The sequence below is a fragment of the Mytilus edulis genome, chromosome 11, assembly GCF_963676685.1.
Source record: "Mytilus edulis chromosome 11, xbMytEdul2.2, whole genome shotgun sequence".
In the NCBI taxonomy this organism is placed as follows: domain Eukaryota; kingdom Metazoa; phylum Mollusca; class Bivalvia; order Mytilida; family Mytilidae; genus Mytilus; species Mytilus edulis.
Window position 1 is genome coordinate 13,365,111 of NC_092354.1, and position 21,470 is coordinate 13,386,580.

The 21,470-nt window shown below is 32.7% G+C and overlaps 1 protein-coding gene across 8 annotated transcripts in view; it reads right to left on the reverse strand.

The window, feature by feature from the left end:
• Nucleotides 1-4,318: 4,318 nt before the first annotated feature.
• Nucleotides 4,319-21,470, reverse strand: part of LOC139495179 (aminopeptidase Ey-like) — a 79,802-nt gene continuing 62,650 nt past the window's right edge. For 5 of the 8 annotated variants that reach the window (XM_071283381.1, XM_071283383.1, XM_071283385.1 and 2 more), the window contains 16 exons: nucleotides 20,970-21,124; nucleotides 19,437-19,550; nucleotides 18,016-18,150; nucleotides 17,746-17,811; nucleotides 14,764-14,829; nucleotides 14,079-14,266; nucleotides 13,369-13,469; nucleotides 12,680-12,819; nucleotides 11,371-11,426; nucleotides 10,093-10,240; nucleotides 9,090-9,166; nucleotides 7,952-8,065; nucleotides 7,497-7,664; nucleotides 6,741-6,881; nucleotides 5,484-5,565; nucleotides 4,319-4,572 (listed from right to left, as the gene is read on the reverse strand). In XM_071283381.1, coding sequence (XP_071139482.1) covers nucleotides 4,429-4,572; nucleotides 5,484-5,565; nucleotides 6,741-6,881; nucleotides 7,497-7,664; nucleotides 7,952-8,065; nucleotides 9,090-9,166; nucleotides 10,093-10,240; nucleotides 11,371-11,426; nucleotides 12,680-12,819; nucleotides 13,369-13,469; nucleotides 14,079-14,266; nucleotides 14,764-14,829; nucleotides 17,746-17,811; nucleotides 18,016-18,150; nucleotides 19,437-19,550; nucleotides 20,970-21,124 — 1,895 coding nt within the window. In that variant the 3' untranslated portion in view covers nucleotides 4,319-4,428. The remainder of the gene's footprint in view (nucleotides 4,573-5,483; nucleotides 5,566-6,740; nucleotides 6,882-7,496; nucleotides 7,665-7,951; nucleotides 8,066-9,089; nucleotides 9,167-10,092; nucleotides 10,241-11,370; nucleotides 11,427-12,679; nucleotides 12,820-13,368; nucleotides 13,470-14,078; nucleotides 14,267-14,763; nucleotides 14,830-17,745; nucleotides 17,812-18,015; nucleotides 18,151-19,436; nucleotides 19,551-20,969; nucleotides 21,125-21,470) is intronic. The other 3 variants (XM_071283376.1, XM_071283379.1, XM_071283378.1) reach the window with 2 other exon arrangements.

Genomic DNA, 21,470 nt, shown 5'->3' on the forward strand with positions numbered 1-21,470 from the left:
TATAAATCAAAACACCAACTGGCACCAAAATATTTATCCAATCTTATTGTGCCTACAAGTAGTAAACAATCGTACAATACTCGACTTTCATCATCGGATAATTTTATTGTCCCTAAATCAAATACAAAATTATACAAATCAAGTTTTTCTTTTAGTGGTCCAAAAGTGTGGAATTCACTGTCCAGTGAAATTAAAAAATCAAAAAGTATATCTGCATTCAAAAACTCTTACAAGTCATTTTATTTTTAAAAGTGTTGAATTTATACTGTTAACATTGTATGTAGAGAGCCTTATTGGAAATTGGTTTAATCCAAATGAGTTACTCTCTTTAAATAAAGATATTATTATTATTATTATTATTATTATTATTATTATTATTATTATTATTATTATTATTATTATTATTATTATTATTATTATTATTATTATTATTATTATTATTATTATTATTATTTGTATTATTATTATTATTATTATTATGTACTGCAATAGAGTTCATTTACATTTATTTCATAGGATATTTGAAGAAAATTATAATCAATTGAAAAGTAATTTGAATAAAAATTATAATCAATTGATAAGTAATTTGAATGTTTAAGATTGTATTTCTTTTTTTTCAGCTTTGGACCGCGATGTCCGGAATTATTTGCAGTTGCATCCGTATCCGATTCCTTCATTACATTAACTTTGTCGTGTTTTTAGTTTGAGAAATTCAATGATTGTTTGTCAATAAATGGAAAAATAAAAGCAAATATGAATGAGCTTGCCACGACTGTTGTTCCAAAATTAAACATTTTAATTTGAAGAAGCACCAAAATTACAAACACCAAAATAAAACACTTGCTCTTCGAGAGAAACATCCAAAATATCCTGACGCCAAAATTTCCCAATTTACGGTATTTCTTAGCATAGTGCGAATTCAGAAGCATTCTACGAATCAGTCATCCTGAACATACATACAATGCTTGCCGCTGTATGCTTAGCAACTAACTCTGCATACATGTATCCAACTGAGAAGATTGGCAAAATTGATTTTGACGACTGTTTTACATATTCATATATATCATTCAACCAAGATATTTACGCAAGTACTTAACACAATTTAATGCTAGGAAATACCAAAAATCTATTGGGGAAAATCTTTATCAGATAAAAACTGGTTAACAAGGAACAATGTAACATAGGATCAAATCCTTTTTTCTACAAAAATGTCAAATGAAGATCATAGGCAGATACTATTTCTGTGGTCTATGTTTCTGTGGTTTTTGAAGATGAAGGATAATAATAAGTAATAGCAGTTTTATCTTAAACACCACAAACGAAGTTCAATTTGACATGTATTGGTGTATATGCATAGTTCCCAGTGAATCTTTTCCGTAAAATAAAATCATCGAATATATAACTGTTGCCTCTTTAGACAGAATTCTCAAAGTCTTAAACATATTTGTTTCTATATGTCATGTAGAATGAACAGTATTCCAAATTACCATGTCAACTGTCATACTTACAAATCTACTTCCTTCTTCCTGCCTTGTTGTCCCCGCAGATAAAGCCCCAAACAACATCGTTTTTGTGTGTAAAACTCATTACATTAACTGCTTGATAAACGAATTAGGTATTGACAATTCACTTGGAAACTCAACATATACCCTCACGACACTTACCAAAGAGGAAATCCTGGATAATCATAGGTCTGTTCTGTGTTACTTTGGAATTTCAACCAAAGATAAAGAACTGGATCTTCCATCACTGTATTGGATACCTAAACTACATAAGTGTCCTTACAAACAACGGTATACTGCTGGGTCTTCCAAGTGCTCCACGAAATCTCTTTCTAAATTATTAACATCTATTTTATCAGCAATCAAAGTTATTGTCAGGTGGTGTGAATCAGATGTGGATACTTAAAAATTCTAAAGATCTTTTAGAGTACATACAATCTAACTCTCTTTCATCTTGTAACAGTATTAAAACATTTGACTTTTCTACTCTTTACACAAGTATTCCACATTCCAAACTAAAAGACAAATTGAAAGAGTTGGTATTGCTTTGCTTCATAAAAAAGAATGGCCAACGTAGATACAAGTATCTTGTCTTAGGGAGGGATAAATCCTACTTTGTAAAGGATCACTCTTATTCAAACAAAAAAATTCTCTGAAACTGATATTATCAAGATGCTTGATTTCTTGATTGACAACATATATATTACGTTCGGAGGACGTGTTTTTCAACAGACTGTCGGCATTTCAATGGGAACAAAATGTGCCCCTCTACTTGCCGACTTGTTTCTTTATTATTATGAGGCTGACTTCCTCCAGGAACTTCTTAGGAAGAAAGATAAGAAGTTAGCAATATCCTTTAACTCTACTTTCCGCTATATAGATAATGTTTTTTCACTAAATAATTCAAAATTTGGTGACTATGTCGAACGCATCTATCCCATCGAACTAGAGATAAAGGATACTACAGATACATTTAAGTCGGCCTCATATCTTGACTTACATCTACAAATTGACATGAGGGTCGGTTGAAAACAAAACTTTACGACAAAAGAGATGATTTCAGCTTTCCAATTGTGAACTTTCCATTTCTAAGTAGCAACATTCCAGCAGCACCTGCATACGGGGTATATATCTCCCAATTGATACGATATTCCCGCGCTTGCATTTCCTATCATGATTTTCTTGATAGAAGGTTGCTGCTCACAAGGAAGCTATTAAACCAAGAGTTCCAAATGGCAAAGTTGAAATGATCCCTTCGTAAATTTTACCGACGCCATCACGAGTTGGTTGACCGTTATGGAATAACCGTTTCACAAATGATATCGGATATGTTCCTTACGTCGTAACTACAATCCCCTTCCCTTTTATGAATGTGACCTACCGAATTAGGATTAGACTATTTACCGGATTTGTTATCACATAAGCAACACGATGGGTGCCACATGTGGAGCAGGATCTGCTTACCCTTCCGGAGCACCTGATATCACCCCCTAGTTTTTTGGTGGGGTTCGTGTTGTTTATTCTTTAGTTTTCTATGTTGTGTCATGTGTGCTGTTATTTGATTGTCTTTTTCATTTTTTGCCATGGCGTTATCAGTTTGTTTTGGATTTATGAGTTTGACTGTCACTTTGGTATCTTTCGTCCCTCTTTCGTTGTCATGTCTTTGAGTAAAATATATATTTATCAGTCTAGTAAAATACAGGAAGGAACACAATACCAATTTCACATTTTAATAATTATTTGGTATGAAAAACAAACCGTTAGCTGATGATAGCGTTTCTTTGTTTACATTGAATATAGTGTCATAACATAAATAAAGCCACAACTAAAATCCCTAACAACAGAACCAAAATCAGAAACGTTACGGTATATCCGTTTCTTTTTTAACAAATTCATAGACTTCGTCGTCCCTTGCACAGATAATGCCTGTCTCGCATTATATGACCATTGAAACTTTTCCGCGCATTATTTCGTGGTAGATTGTCTGCCTCAATTTCTTTAAACTTTAAATATGCAATAACATGGACGTTAAAGAGCCACCCATCATCATTTAGGGCACACTAATGGTTTATGTTTCATGTTTGATTGAAGACAAACGGCGTAAAACAAACTTATAATTCTCTACATTAATTCCTGTATCCGAACTGTAATTACTGTTATATCCTAAGATTGTAAACTTGATGAAACATATTATCAATAATTACTTTATTAGATAAAAGAAGAAAAAAAGAAAGCTAAATCGTATGCAATTGTCTTCTATTTTAATCAATCACTCAAATAAAAGTTATCGCGTTAAAATAACATACTTCTTCATGAGTATAACACTTTGAATAAACAATCGTATTATATAAGCATGTAATACGAAGTCATTATAATATTATTTTTCAAACAAATAAAATAATAATTCGATATATTATACAACAAAGGATGTATATATACTATAAAGTATATTGATTAAAACCGTTTACACCGAGTAATTTTTAACATACAGAAGACTTTCTAATGCACTTGCTCGTTTTTCTTTTAAATATTAATATCTTATTTCATCTATATTTATAAATAGTGGCCTCGGTGGTAAAGTGTTCAAAGTAGTTACTACTGTAATCAATATCCAGTCAACACTGAGGTTGTGAGTTTGAACCCCGCTTTTTCAGGTGCACTCGACTCCAATCTTAATTGACTAGGATTGTCAGTTTTCCTATCGAAAGTCGATTGTTTTCTCCGGGCACATAGGCTTCCTACACCAATAAAAACCAGCCGACAAGAAATAGCCAAGACGAAATGCTTAAAATTGGCGTTAAAACACAAAAAGAAAATCATATAAAATCTATATTGATGTTATTACTCAATTATATGAACAAAGCAATTATATTCATATCAGGCTTTAAGTCACTTTTTTCAACTAAACCACGTGTATCAGTTTTCGCTACGACAGTTTCTTTAACCAATCCTGTACTATCTTATAGTTTTTTGCCATCCATTTAATATTAAAGTTTATTTTCTCAATGGACTGTTGAAAAGCTCTGGCTCCTGAACCAAGATCTGGAACACTGTCTTTAAAGCTTCTGACCTGAAAATAATATTGCATTATATTTATAAACGTAGACGAGAACTAGTACACGTATTCTTATCTATAATAGTAGTTTACAAATTTTCCAATGAAAGTATTTATTGGCCAGTTCTTTCACGTTTGTTATCTTAGATAATCTTAATTCATTTGAAAACACATGTACATGTTTGCTTAATTACACTCCAGAAGAAACAGTGGGAAAGTTCTGACTTGGAAGTTTCGGGCGTTTGTATTGGTACTTATTTTTAAAATTACCTAAAAGTTTATACTATTTGATATAATATGTGGTTTGTTTGTTTACATTTCTCTTACATTTGTTGATTGTATTGTGTTACTGTTCTCGTTTCAACTCATTGACATATCACAGCATCGAAGCTGCTTCGAGTGAAGTTTTACATTGTCATGACAGGCCTTTCGTAGTCTTTATACAGTGTTCGCCTGTTTTGCGACCTATATGTGTTAATATCCACGTCACATCACTTAGTTAATAATAATCTCATTGGCAATTTCACAGCTTCATTGTGTTGTATTTGTTCATTTTTTGTCATGTTTATGGAACCATCCGCCCTGTTGTCAATGTTCGGATTCTGACAAGATATAATTGATACATTGTGTAAGTTATTTTCCGTGAATTAACTATGAAATGATCATAACGTTTATGTTGAAATCCATCAGACAAAGTTGACTGAGTCGGTCACGTTAGTTCTTTTTAGATCCATGTTATTTTAAGGCATTTATCCTTTTAGGTCAAGTTACGATCTTCAACACGGAGCCTTGGCTCATATCAAACAGCAAGCTAAAAAGGACCCCAAAAATACTGGTGTAAACCTATTCAAACGGTCAGCAAACGTTATAATCCCCATTGAACATGTGGAGCAAAAACTTTGTTTTAGCACTATACAATGTCGTACCGATTGTAACTGAAACTCTGTGTTAAATTTAGCTGTAATACCAGTAATCAGATGTGAAAATGAAAACGAACCACCGCCATACCTGCAAAATCATACAAAAGATATACATTAAGTCTTCAAATTTCCCAGTAAATGTATTAATTAATAAACAGTGTTGTAATTGGTAAAAATCATCAGAGAACTTTAAAAACTATGTGTGACAGAAACAAAGTAATACAACATTGTACAATGTAGATGGACACGATGAATGCATTGTACCAAATATTCTTTGATTTGATTTTTATTATCTTATTTTTTTTGACATTTTATCTCATTCTGTCATGTTAAGCACTTTGCTAAATGTATACTCTCTTAAACGTTCGGGTTTTGTGGGTTGTTGATGACCCATGGAGACCTAAAGTTACTAAATTACGTTCTATTGAACTCTCTTGTGATTGTTGTCTCATTGTCAATCCTGACTCGTGTCATATACTTTTGTTATTGAAATTACATAATAATCGTAAAAACAATATTTGGTTACCAGACTTCTCAAAATCCTCAGTAGGTAAACCAGAACTATTCAATAACCAATTAAAACGAGATATGCACATTTCTTTTTTTTTTTTAATTTGAACAATTCTCCTTACCAACAATTCTTTGACATTTTCGGGATTCCGACATGGTATATATTTTATTACAGTTACATCAATTGTTGTTTTGCAAATTGAATTGCAACAACAAAAACATTTAGATGAATTAGTGTCAAAACTAATATGGGCATAACAATTAACTCCTTAAATACATAGCCACACTTCACCATGCGACTTTACATATTTTGAGTAAATGTATTCACAAAAGATAGAATAAAAACATTTAAATATTATTGCAACTATAAAAATACAATAAACAAGAATGTGTCAATAGTACACAGATGCCCCACTTGCACTATCATTTTCTATGTTCAGTGGACCGTGAAATTGGGGAAAAAACTCTAATGTGACATTACAATAGAAAGATCATATTATATTGAACATGTGTACTAAGTTTCAAGTTGATTGGACTTCCAACTAAAAAACTACTTTGACAAAAATCTTTAACCTGCAGCGGGTCGGTCGGTCGGACGGACGGACAAACGAACGGACACACAGACCAGAAAACATAATGCCCCTCCACTATCGTAGGTGGGGCATACACATTGTAATTTCAATAACTGTGTTTCTTGTACAATTCACGATAAATATGTGAAAAACGTCAGATACCAACTATTCTAATACTTACTGTTTAAAAATTACATCCCAGTTTCCCCGGAAAAAATCCCATACTAAAGATCTACCAATAGCATTTCTAGATATATAAACAATGATGAAAAGTGCATCCTGCTTTCGAATCTCCTCGGGAATTAATGTAAATCCAAGGAATCTAAATTATAAGTTAAAACCATATAAAAAATAGAAAATTACAACAAGAATCGAACTGCAAACGGAAAGTCCTGTATCAAATAGCAAAATCAAAAACTGAGACATATCAAACGAATGATAAAAACTGAAATATTCGTGACTTGGATCAGGAATGTCCTTGTTCAAAACAAATGCTATTTTTTGGCGGCAAGATTGTTGTGTGTGTCTTTTTTTACGGAGAAAATTGGAGTGCCCGGTGAGAACCATCGATCATGATCACTAACAATCGAACGCACGAGCGATGGTCGAACTCAAAACCTCAGTGTTTACGGGATAAAGATACAGTAAATGAACTTCGAAGACCATCATGCCACCGATAGAGGCTCCTGTTAAAAATAGAACTTAGTCTACAAACTAATCGCTTCACAGACAAATTTATAATCTCATAATGAACATTTGCAGTAGAATGCGTTTTACACATTGATATGTTATGCATGTTATGGTTTAAAGTGATTGTTTTTACTGAGAACTACAAGATTTAATAAATGTACATGTACAAAAGTGAACAGTACTATACAAATATATTTGTTCCAAAAAAAGTGTCAAATATAAGCCTTTAATCATATTAGAAACACACCTGCTTAAAACCCAAACATCCCTGCTGCAGGACAGGGAAATCAACAAAGCAGCCTTTTCTGTAGCAACATTCGATGTCTTATATTTCTTATATGCAAAATCCCATTCCTCTACAGTCCCGTATCGTATGGCTATACAGTACACAGTCGATCGCAGATTGACATCAATTCTGACAAAAAAATCACATTGTATTGATAATGTATGTTTGACGGAAGATAAAAATGGTCAGTATTTCTTACTTGATTTATGTACTTTAGACTAGACAGGAATCAATCGTTCCGCTTTTAATAGACCATCGTATTTATACATTTGGCAAAATTCAAGGCATTTGTTTTAACCAAAGATCATATACGGGTGTATTTTAAAATTAAGAATGGAAATGAAAAGGAGCTAAAAAGGCAGAAAAACCCTATGGCCAATGGGTTTATAGACAATTTACATATTTATTGTACTCACGGATTAGTTCCATCTGTCGTTTCCATTAGCTCTTTAAAAAGCTTCCTAGAATTTTCAATGCAAACCTCATGACCATATTTGCATGCATGTGCAACAACAGTTCTTCTCAAGTATCTGAAATATATCAAAAAATGTCAGACGAACACTTATATTTGTATCGTTACTCAATGTTGACTTGAAGATAATCTTTGTTTATCATATTTGTATTGTTACTTATAGGATTTTAACTTGCATCAGCAATTGACGATGCCTAATGTGAAGCAGGAATTTCTTACACTGAAGGAGCAACTCAGGTCAGCTCCGTTTCCTTGTTCGGTTCAATTGATCTCGTCTGTAGTTTTCTGTTTTAGATATTTGTAAGTCATGCAGTCGTCAATTTCTGTATGGTTTGTATTTGACTTACGATTTGTATTCGTTCGGTATCGTCCAACTATTTCACAGCTTAACTCATTTCATTATTGTATGCTTATTTTTGGTTTATACAAAACGATTTAAATACTTTTATGTTACGTCTATTGAAGCTGCTGATCAGTGGACCAGAGGTTTAATAATTCCGCTTACACATTTAGCATTCTGAGTGGTTAATGTTATTTACATTTTTTGGAAAATATTGTTATATATCAATGTAATCAGACGATGATTCTATTTTATAGGCAGGTAGAATATTTAAATTTCACACAGCAAGGCTAATTTTGTACTATAAAAATGCAAAAGCTCAACTTAACGTGACCAAACAATTTAATTCAAGACTTTTATTGTGGATTTTTAATCATAAGTCTTTATAAGGAGATTTATTTCGAAGAATTAAAGTGCAATTGATTTTTCAATATCCCTAGAAGTCACGTGCTTCAGTTATTTCATGTTTAAGCTTGACACGAGTTCAGCTCAAGAAAATTTAAGTTGTACAATTTGCATTTGTTTCTGATTTGAATGGATTGTTAATGACTTCATGAAAAATTTATATTTTGATAAATATAAAAAAGTCAAATAGCATAAATACCGAACTCCAAGCCAAAACAAAAACGGAAAAGCCTTTTTATTAAATGACAAAATAACAAACATTTTTTTCTATATTTGGTTCTGAGTAAGGTATTATATTACAGCTTATCACAAAGTAAGAACAACATGAACAACTTACATTTCTAAATGACTTGATCCTGAGTTGTCCATTCCAAGCTTATTGAAAGGAATTGTATACGTTGCTTTCATGAATTTCTTTAATATATAAAATGAACCAAAATGAAATTTTCAAATTGATAAATCAACCAATCGATGTATTATCATATATCTATACAGCACGATTAATATTATAACAAAAGACAAATTTGAGGTAGACATTAGTGAACAAACAATCTGCAGATAAGCTATCAATGTAAATAGATAAGGCTTAAATGCAATTCATATGTATCAAATGTTAAACAGCTTATATCAGAAAACACAAAACGTCTAATTCCAAAAAGCTAACAAAATCGTGCAACTTAAAGTAAATCTCATTTTGTGTTTGTTTTTGACATTTTCGACATTGACAATTGCATTTTCTGATCACGGTGAAATTGTATAAACACACTTACAGAGAAGCTTTCCAATTGTGAACTTTTCATTTCTACATTGTTTTTTGTATCAACATTCAAACAGCGAGTATGTAACTCACATTTAATACGATAATGATTGTGTTTCCCATCCATATTTCCTTGATAGAGGATTGCTGCTTATAAGGAACCCTTTAACTAAGAGTCTCGTGTCGTGAGGTAGAAATCACCCCTACTTTATTTGTACGGACGCCGTCACGAGTTGGTTCTCAGTTATGGAATATATGTTTTTCAGATGAAACATGATGTGTTCCAATCGGCATAGCTTTAATCAAGTCCCGTCCCTTACCTATCGAGTTAGAATTATCACCGGTTTACCATTTATATGAGCAACACGACTCGGGAAACATGTGGAGCGGCATCTGTTTAACTTTCCAAATCACCTGAGATCATACTCTATAGCAGCGTTCATATTGCTCTGTATTTAGTTTCTTTATTGAGTTTTGTGTACTGTTGCCTATTGTTTTTTTTTTTTAGCCAATGACTTGTGAGTTCATTTTTGACTCACGAGTTTTATTGTCCCTTTGTACATTTCGTCTCCCTTATACTTACAGAGAAGTTTCCATATAAGGCTGTTCTTTCAAGCATTCCATCAACATAACCTAATTCCCCCGACGCCGCCCAAAACGGTAAAACATTTTCCTCAGTCGACAAGTATTCAACTGTTTGAAGGGCTATATTCATCCTTAGGTCGCCTGATCTAGAAGTAGATAATTTTAATTGAAAAGGTTCATTTTAGTAACATATAGCAGTTTGAATATTTTAATTTATATTGATCATAAGAGCAAATCAAGTGTATGTGCCTTTTGTGTTCTTCAACATATATGTCCTGGAAGAATACTAAAACAAGTTTTCTAGCAGAGGTCGTTTTATCGCTTTAATGCTTTCGCACCTTTCGGAGTTTCTGCGATTCTGTTTGTTAACTTAATTTGTATATTCTTTATCGATTTTTGAGATTTTAACAACTGCCGCCCGTATATGTGATAAGCTTTTTTTGTGTTAGCAACGTAACTTACACAATACAGCGAAAAAACCTGCACCCTGAATCGGTCTTCAGCTGGCCACTTAATTAACAAAAATGTGTTCAGTGAAAATTGACGTCAGATTGTACTCCGAAACATATTAATGAACCATAATATAAAAAATACAAGACTAACATGTATTGTTTTGAACGAAAGGACAGATAATGAGGCAGGATCTGCTTACCATTCCGGAGAATCTGGTATTAACATCAGTTTTGGTAGGGTTCGTGTTGCTCTGTCTTTATTTTCTGTGTTGTTTTTTCTTGTGTACTATTATTTGTCTGCGTGTCTTTTTCATTTTTAGCCATGGCGCTGTCAGTTTATTTTCGCTTTATGAGTTTGACTGTTACCTGGAATCTTTCGCCCCTCTTTTATTAGGAAGTTGTGTTTCTGTTGACCATTGCGTAGACATATTTTTTATTCAGTAATGTATACCGTGATGTACCAGAACTAGCTTTGATTGGGTAGCTTAAATTCGTTGCAGGTAAAATTTCAATGTGTCTGTGCGAATGAAACTTGTTTCGAAGAACGCTAGTCGGGTATGCTCAAGAACAAAGGTTTTGATACCAGACTTAAAACATCGTTTAAATCAATGTGCCATTCCGCTTGGAGTAAGCGTAAGAATTGGATTAATCAGGTATGTTTGAAGTTTGGAGCTAAGATTTTATAATAACAACACAAAGAAGCCGTAACAAAAGCGTAGTGTACATGTACAATGCAAATGTAAGTAAGTGACTGTGTACTTAGAAAGATGCCAATAATACATAAACAAAGCACATGTGTATAACTACATTATTAAACGACTTACTTGGCCAAATTCCACGCATCATTTATAATCTGAGCCCTATGTATTGGATGAATTTTCTGAAAAACGATCAAAAGTGATGTTTACGACAAAAGGACAGAACATTGTATATAATACAAACAAACATACTTGCTACGTATACTGTTTTTTTTTAATCCTTTTTTTTTTGTAAGGAGCTAGATTTTGTTTTATCTTTTTTATAATTATTGTAGTTTAAAAATTTACAAAGCTATTTCTCAATGCTTTTTAACAAATTCTAACAAAAATATAAACAAATCTTCCGCAATACAAACATTTGATTTTCTGGAGAAATTCTTTTTATCATGAACAGGTCATTTTGGCAATAGAGACCAATATATGTAAATAATACCAGTAGTAAATACAGTCAGACATAAAAAAAAAAAAGAAAGAGTGAAAACAGCCAGATAAAAAGAATGTCACCGGTATTGCATTGCTGATGTAGATAATTCATAGAAAAAAATATGTCGTGTTTTTAAAACAGATACAAGCCTCGTAAATTACAGAAATATGCATAAAAAAATGTTGACAAAACACAATAGAAACTAATAACTAAGTAATATGCACTCAAACCCCACTAAAAAAAACAATGAATGTCAGGTGTTCCGCTAGGGTTATCCTATTGAGTAATCAGTATTGGAGCAAGTCATTTCGTACCTTGACAATTTTGACAATTTTTCCCTCGGTTTTAGTTTATTACCCCGATTTTGTTTTTTTTTGTCCATGGATTTATGAGTTTTGAACAGCGGTATACTACTGTTGCCTTTATTTGTATGTACCTCCGTCATTTCGTACCCAAATTTGCCATTTCGTACCCACAATAATATCTTTTTCGTACCTTATGAGCCAAATTCATCTACAATTTCGCCCTCATGGACCTTTATCTGTTTCTTATATATATAAATGATTGAGTAATTGTATAATTGGGGCATGTGTAGTATACGTCTATGAAACAGTTGTCACCAAGACATGTAACACATATAAATCTTACATGAGGTCCGAAAAAATATACATACACATCTCTCATGAGGTACGAACGGTAAACATGCATACCTTTCATGAGGTACGAAATGGTCAACATATATATCTTTCATTAGGTACGAAATGGCATACAAATAAATCTTCCATGAGGTACTAAAAGGCATACATATAAAAATGTCACTTCCATGGGGTACGAAACGGTTTTGCCAGGGAACGAAATTCGGGTTACGAAATTCTTTTTGCCAAGGAACGAAATGCGAGTTACGAAATAGTTAGGGAACGAAATGACTATAAATCTCATCAGTATAAATACAGTCAGATCAGTCTTTAATTGTTGGATCAATTTCTGCCAGTTGCTCTCGGGATAATTAACCCTGTAGTAACCATACTGCATAACGTTCCCGAGGTACCAGTTATCCATCGATTCACCGGACAATGCATTGATAATTTCAACTGAAAGAAAAAAAAATGTTTTGTATAAATTATAATATTTTTGTGTGTATGGTAAAGTTTCCACGATTATTCCAAAGAAAATAACACATGATTAGTATTATGTTGTCAATGTGGTTTGCATAACTTAACTTCAGCAGGCACGCTCAAATAAAAAATGGTTGAACCCATGGATGTATGAATACCAAATACGTATGATAAATATGACCAACTTTACTAAATATCAATGCTCTTGAGTTTTACTTTAATAAATGGGTCCCGTAATATAATAATTGTTCAATAAGTGGAAGAACATGAGACAACTATTCACCTGCGTTCATCTGAAGTGTATATAAGTAATGACTACGTCACCGTGACACCTTCATGAGAAAAAATCATTTTATGTTTTCGATCTATGAGTTTGACTGTCCCTCTGGTATCTCCTCGTTTGTTTTCTGTCTGTGCTGCAACACTCACTCTAAACCAGAGGGAGAATATATTATAACATACTGTGCTGCATTCAGTAACACTCACTTCAAACAAGAGAGAGAGAATATATTATAACATAGTTACCATCTTCTCCATCTTTTCCCATCCAGCTGATATCAGCGTCTGATTGGTTGAAATATGAAGTCGATTTACTAGTGAATGTGAAAGGTATTTCCCATTTATATCTAAAATGAATTGGAGCGCAAAGGTTTAGTGAAAGATAGAATAACCATGTAGCAACAATTTAGGTATTTACACAAATTTCCCAAACAACAATTTTATTTGAATTTGTATACTTTTCATATGAGTTTCACGTGAATCTCTTGTGTTTCTAAACAATAACACTAATTTTGTAGAAGCATTCGAAATATCCCGACCTTCGTCTCTATTTCAGTACCTACCTTTTGCATTCATTGCTAATTGATCCTTGTATCCATAAACTTCATGAAACATGCAACTGAACATGAAGCAACCACAATTTTATGAATTGACTTTAACGTATAACTATTGCAGAGTTGATTTAATAACTTATGAGCATTGGAAATAGTATGCGGACATTTTTTTACGATACATAACATGATCTTTTACCCCGATTTGTATCGTAAGGTTTATTTCAGATAAACAAATAAACTCAGTAAAGGTTCCAGGCTAATGCATCAATGTACAGTTAACGTGAAACAATTGCCCAAACGGAGTAGTGAAATCTCGGATTCGTATCATTAGATATATATCAGATAAACGACATAGTGACAACAACTGATGAAGTCGCTATACAGTTAACGTAAAACACTTACCCAAACGGAGAAGTATATGTTCCTGGATCTGTAGCATTTCTATCTAGTAGATATCTAGACTGGCTTATTCTTAAATTATCTCCTGTTCTCTCCATGAACACAGTTGGAAAATTCATCTGAAGTGTCCAAGTATCCATAATCTGTTTGACATTTTGAACTCTTTCTGGTTTACCGTCTGCTATGCTTTGCTGAAATTAAATACCATTTAAGCTTTTTTAGGTAACATCCGTGATATGTATGCATAATCAGAAGTAAGACTCATTACCGTCCTCTGTGATACAATAAGTACTTTTCGTATTGACTTTGATTTATATTTGATAAAAATAAAAGTGATTTCAATCGTATTATGTAAAATGTATAAGGTCAAATTCTTGGAAAAGACGCGGTTTTAGTGCTGATAAACAAATTTAAATGAGAAAATGTGCAATCTCAACTCGTCTTTCATTTGCTTCTTGTATGCACACATAATTTTTTAATTTCATAAGAATCAACCATATTCTAAAACAAATCAAGGATATACATTTGAAATTCAAGTAATCAAATTATATGCTGTTTTTTGTCTGATTGACCAGTACCGATATTGAACATAATGATCTTATATCTATGAAACTTATTAAACGGAACTGACCATGCTGACTGAACGTCATTAATTCGTTTTGTAACTAGAAATGTTAAATATTCATACCTCTGATAAAGCTTTCCATAAATCGTCATGAAAGGCAGCTCCGTATGCTTGTTTTTTAAGATATCTCTGTAACAGTTTTAAATATTTTGTTAAGTGTTCATCTATATATTCAATGTTAACAAATGCAAAGTCCTACATTTTAGATTTGATATGAAAAAAAATGAACAATATGTGTTTTGTTACAGGATATCATGTTCACCACATTCTGAAAGACTGGATACATTGTAGGTAAACTCACTCTTAAGACATCATTAAGCTTCACCAACATAACGTCATATATGACACAAATATTGCATTGTGAACAGTTGTTATTTATTCGGTTGATGGATTCGAGCTTTTGATGAGGGACTTTCCTTTTTCAATTTTCCTCGCAGCTCAGTATTTTTGTGACTACTTTTTATATATAGCCGAGGGTCACTAGACATTAAAATCGTATTTTCTAAAGGTTATTGGTGTATAAACTGGGTCGATTAACTCACAAATGACCTTTTTGTTTTTGAGTAAATGACAAGTATAACACACCCATTACCTTTTAAAAAATTAGTTTAATTTTTATAATTCTTTACCCAAACATTTACAAGTTAAAAAAAATAATTTTATCGTCGGCTATTTATGTAATAAATAGCATCAATTTTAAAATGTTATTTTAATTTTCCTTGGGAGTAAGACGCCATATTGAATATCTGAAATCAGTAAATTGAAACTAGGGCGTACAACTAATGGCACAACCATCAGCTTAAGGGTTCTAAACGTTCTCTAAAATGTAATGCTTTAATATCTTTGTGCTTCAAAAGAGAGACGAACGATAGCAGAGGGACAGTCGAACTCATAAATCGAAAACTATACTGACAACGCAATGGCTAAAAATAAAAAAGACAAACAGACAAACAATAGCACTTAAAAACACAACATAGAAAACTAAAGAATAAGCAACACGAACCCCACCAAAAACTAGGGGTGATCTCAGGTGCTCCGGAAGGGTAAGCATATCCTGCTGCACATGTGGCACCCGTCGTGTGTTCATGTTATAACAAATTCGGTAAATAGTCTAATTCGGTAGGTCACATTCATGAAAGGGAAGGGAATTGTAGTTACGACGTAATGAACATATCCGATATGTTTTGTGATTCAACATGTTTAATCCAAGAAAAGTACATTTAGTTATGTATTTTTTTTTTATCTTATTTTGTATGGAACCCCGGTATCCTGTGTATGTGTTTCGCAAATAACTAGTTCACAGTAACGATACAAATGTAGTTTCGGCAACATGGTATATCGAAGCATAAAAAATTATCAAAGGTACCAGGATTATAATTTAATATGCCAGACGCGCGTTTCGTCTCAATAAGACTCATCAGTGACGCTCATATCTAAATAGTTATATCGCCAAACAAGTACAAAGATGAAGAGCATTGAGAACCAAATTTTAAAAAGGTAGTGCCAACTACGGCTAAGGTAATCCATTCCTGGGATGAGAAAATCCTTAGTTTTTCGAAAAATTCAAACTTTTGTAAACAGGAAATTTATAATAATTACCATATAATTTATATTCATGTCAACACCACAGTGCTGACTAAACCATGACGAATGCCATACGGTCTACCTTAGCTATGTCGAAGAAAAACTGTTTGAAAAAAATTACATGTACTTATATCGTTAAAATGTTACAAGCGATATACTGATTGACAATAGCTTAAACCTGATTGATTTGTATTGAAACATTTTCTAAATAAGTGCGACATACACATGAACATCCTATAGTTGAAGTCCCTTTGGAGTTGACATACTCTGTCAACAAACTTACTTGAAGTCCCTTTTGTGTTGACATACAATCTCCCTCTTTCAACAAACTAATAACTTGAAGTCCCTTTGGAGTTGACATATTATCTCCCTCTTTCACCAAACTTACTTGAAGTCCCTTTGGAGTTAACATACTATCTCCCTCTTTCAACAAACTTACTTGAAGTCCCTTTGGAGTTGACATACTATCTCCCTCTTTCAACAAACTTACTTGAAGTCCTTTTGGAGTTGACATACTATCTCCCTCTTTCACCAAACTTACTTGAAGTCCCTTTGGAGTTGACATACTATCTCCCTCTTTCAACAAACTTACTTGAAGTCCTTTTGGAGTTGACATACTATCTCTCTCTTTCAACAAACTTACTTGAAGTCCTTTTGGAGTTGACATAATATCTCCCTCTTTCAACAAACTTACTTGAAGTCCCTTTGGAGATGACATACTATCTCCCTCTTTCAACAAACTTACTTGCAGTCCTTTTGGAGTTGACATACTATCTCCCTTTTTTAACAAACTTACTTGAAGTCCCTTTGGAGTTGACATACTATCTCCTTCTATCAACAAACTTACTTGAAGTCCTTTTGGAGTTAACATACTATCTCCTTCTTTCAACAAACTTACTTGAAGTCCTTTTGGAGTTGACATACTATCTCCCTCTTTCAACAAACTTACTTGAAGTCCCTTTGGAGTTTACATACTATCTCCTTCTTTCAACAAACTTACTTGAAGTCCCTTTGGAGTTGACATACTATCTCCTTCTTTCAACAAATTTACTTAAAGTCCTTTTGGAGTTAACATAATATCTCCCTCTTTCAACAAACTTACTTGAAGTCCTTTTGGAGTTGACATAATATCTCCCTTTTTCAAAAAAACGTACTTGAAGTCCCTTTGAAGTTGACATACTATCTCCCTCTTTCACCAAACTTACTTGAAGTCCCTTTGGAGTTGACATACTATCTCCTTCTTTCAACAAACTCACTTGAAGTCCTTTTGGAGTTGACATACTATCTCCCTATTTCAACAAACTTACTTGAAGTCCCTTTGGAGTTGAAATACTATCTCCCTCTTTCAGCAAACTTACTTGAAGTCCTTTTGGAGTTGACATAATATCTCCCTCTTTTAACAAACTTACTTGAAGTCCTTTTGGAGTTGACATAATATCTCCCTTTTTCAAAAAAACTTACTTGAAGTCCCTTTCTAAATGTTTCTTCTCCAAGAAAGAACCTCAACATTCTTATAACAGTTGCACCCTGAAATAAAGAGTTTGAAAAGCTGTAATGCTAGACAGATGAGCTGGAATGCTAGACAGATGATGTTTAATCAAAACCATCCTTTTCCGTACCCTTTTCGCATAAATGTGTAAATGTAGTTTAAAACAATACCTTTCCGCTTAAAATATAAGTTTAAGAGAAACTGGACTTTCCAAATAAACTATAGTTCAACTAGATCCATACCTTTTTGTATGAAATTCCATCAAAGATTTCATTGATTTGACTTGGATGAGCGACTGGTACATAGATAGGATGTGAGGTTACCAAACCATCCAGATCGAAAACGTCCTGTAAATCTTCAACCACGAATTGATCAAACTGTAGAAACAAGAAGTAAGCATTTAAAGTGTATACCACAATATACATTTATTTAAAATTTGTTTAGTCTAACGGTTTGTAATCTTTAATTGTGTTTAAGTTCACAAATTCTAAGTCTACAAGTTTGATACAATATTTCTATAACAAGTTTAACAAGTGAAACTGTGAGCTTCTGCTCACTGATGATACTCCCGTCCAAATGTGTTCGGTAAACAGGAAGTTGTCGAGGGATGAATCTGAAAACGCATCACACGGTATAGCTGACTTATATCAAGTCTGAAACCAAATATCAGAAATCCTGGTAGTGCAGTTCCTGAGAAAAATGTGACGAAAAATTTCATATTGGCTATCAGGTGTAAAAATGATACAAGTGTTCGGTAAACAGGAAGTTGTCGAGTGATGAATCTGAAAACGCATCACACAGTATAGCTGACTTATATCAAGCCTGAAACCAAATTTCAGAAATCCTGGTAGTGTAGTTCCTGAGAAAAATGTGACGAAAAATATTCATGGGACGGACGGACTGACTAACAGACTGACGGATTGATGGACTGATGGAAGAACAGACAGAGGTAAAACAGTATACCCCCTTTTTTCAAAGCGGGGGTATAAAAATGAAGTATGTTCAATTCTTTGTGTTCACAATCTATTTTTGTAATTGTTCATAAACGGGATAAAAACAGACTACTTCAAATAAATGTTTGAGTCCTCATTACATATTGATGGCACACAGAGAAAATTTCAATTGTTATTTATTTATATCCTTTGTCCAAAACAATAACATGACAACAAGCCGAGTTTTGTTTTCTTCTCGTTTTCGACTTTACCACTCTGGGTCTAATAATTACAATGAAATCAGCTTAATATACCAAGATAGGACATTCAAGGTCTAGACCATCGTATCAAATGGGTATATATAGTCTATAGGCAGTGTTCATGAATGTATAATGATAATTCAATTCATTAATTATACGAGGCGTATAATTTTAAAAGGCAGACTCGCATTTTTCTACAAAGATTAAATGATCGGTGATGTTCGACTAAAAAAATTCGATAAACAACTCTGAAAGGTTTTACGAATAAAATATATTCCGCTGCTAGAAATCTTAATTATTTCAAACAATTTAAAGTCTTGTAAACATTTAGTTTATAAACATGACGAAATCAGATCATGGGAGTCAACAAAGAAGTGCATAGTAGTTGGATAATGATTTTTTTTATATTTTCCCACTAACATAGATTTTCTTGATGTTTAATTAATGTATATATACACATGTTTAACATACCATCAGCCAATCTGGGTGGACGTGATCGACTCCCATGTATTCAACAAAGCTGGCAAATCCTTCATTCAACCATAAATCATCCCACCAAGATGGCGTCACTAAGTTTCCAAACCACTAGAACATAATGTACTGCAATTTGAGATTTTGGTGCGAGCATTTTGTATGGTGAATCCTTCAATAATTTTCAATACATTTGAATGGAATCACAAATACTAAAGGTTATTGTAACGTTTTCACACCAATACACTAATCGCAGAATTCTTTGTATGCTTGAACTGTCGCATTAGGAATAACCATCGAACGGATGAAGTAACTGTGTTGATCTTGGAAGTACTTGTAACTTTGATTTAACAAATAATATTGAAGTCAGATTGTATATCGAAAGATATAGATATGACATAATATCTCAGACTTGTTTTCACTAACACTATAATAGTCCGAAAGTAGCTAAAACTTAATATAATTTAAATATAATTATACTAAAATATTTCCTCAATGAAAAACAATTTTAGTCATTTTAAGGCATTTAAAATTTAATTGTATGTCCAGCAAGCAATAAACTATACCTAAAGTACACGTATATTTGCTTCTATGGTGTAAATATTAAGGAACGCCATACAATACGCACAGAGGTTTGCATTATTTGTTTGTTTGGTTTTTGCTGGAGAGGAGAAGGTATAGCTATGGAAATTGAGTTTTTGACATTATAAAATGTTTTTTTTTTAAAATAATGTAATTGATGGTATATTTCAATGAAAAACAAATCATATTAAAAAAAGATTTATAACCCCTCTCTCCTATATTTTAAATGATAGTATTCTTTGGTAAGATTTGCATCTTTTTTTCAAAATAAGACAATTGCAAGATCAAGGAAAATCTGTATATAATTCGTAATCTAACAGAAATATGGTTATTAAGCTTAATAGTATTAAATACATCGCTCGAAAAAATGGTATTGACAATTCATTTAGAAACGCAACATATACCCCAAAGTAACTTACAAACGAGGAAAATCTAATCAATTATTATGTTTGGTTACTGTTCCTTTATGACTGTTTATCAAAGATTAAACTGTTTTGGTTACCTCGACTACAAAAGTGTCATTACAACATTGCATTGTTCGGGTTTCCATTTATTCTGTGAAATCACCTTCTAAATTGTTAACGTAAATTTTATCAGCAATCACTTCTAGATCTGTGAAAAAGCTTAATCTAGCAAATGTGTAAATCTGATGTGAATGATAGAAAATCCCGAAAGATACAAAAGGATTCAAACATATTAAGTCGTATTCCCCTCGTTGTAGTATTAAACATTACACAAGCACTCTGTTTTCCAAACAAAACAAAAAAGTAAATAATTATTTCTTCTTATATCTAAGTTCAATTTAAAAAGGGGTAAGTTAAGATATGAATGTTTGTGTAGGAGTGATAACTTGTACTTTTAAAATATTTATAAATATGCAGACATCCCACCCTTCAGAACATCTTGACGAGAGGAAATCAATATAACAAGTTTGAAACAATTTAAAATTACTTGATGTGCCAGTTCATGTGAGACGACTACAGCTACCCTCTGTTTGTTTGTCTCTGCTGACTCCATTGGATCATACAACATGGCCGTCTCCCTGTAAATAATTAGTCCCCAGTTCTCCATAGCACCGGCAGCAAAATCTGGTACAGCTATCATGTCTATCAATTATAATATACACATTGAAACAATCAAATGTCAAATGATAATGATTATATACGGAACAAATGAATAAGATTAGATGATTACTATTCTGATTGTAAGCAGGGCGCTTACCACTTCCAAGTTCTCGGTAATGGAAACAAAATATAAGTCTTTTAAACACACCACATAAATCATTTTCAAATGACACAGTTCTTTTTATAAATCTTATTTTTCTGTACTTTTCATGTTTTGGTTTCTTCATTGTTTACCTGTGAAGTTTTTGTGTTTGGGAATAACGTTGAAAGATATATTAAAAAAAGTTAAAGACTATTCCATACTCAAAACGAACGTTAAATTTACTGA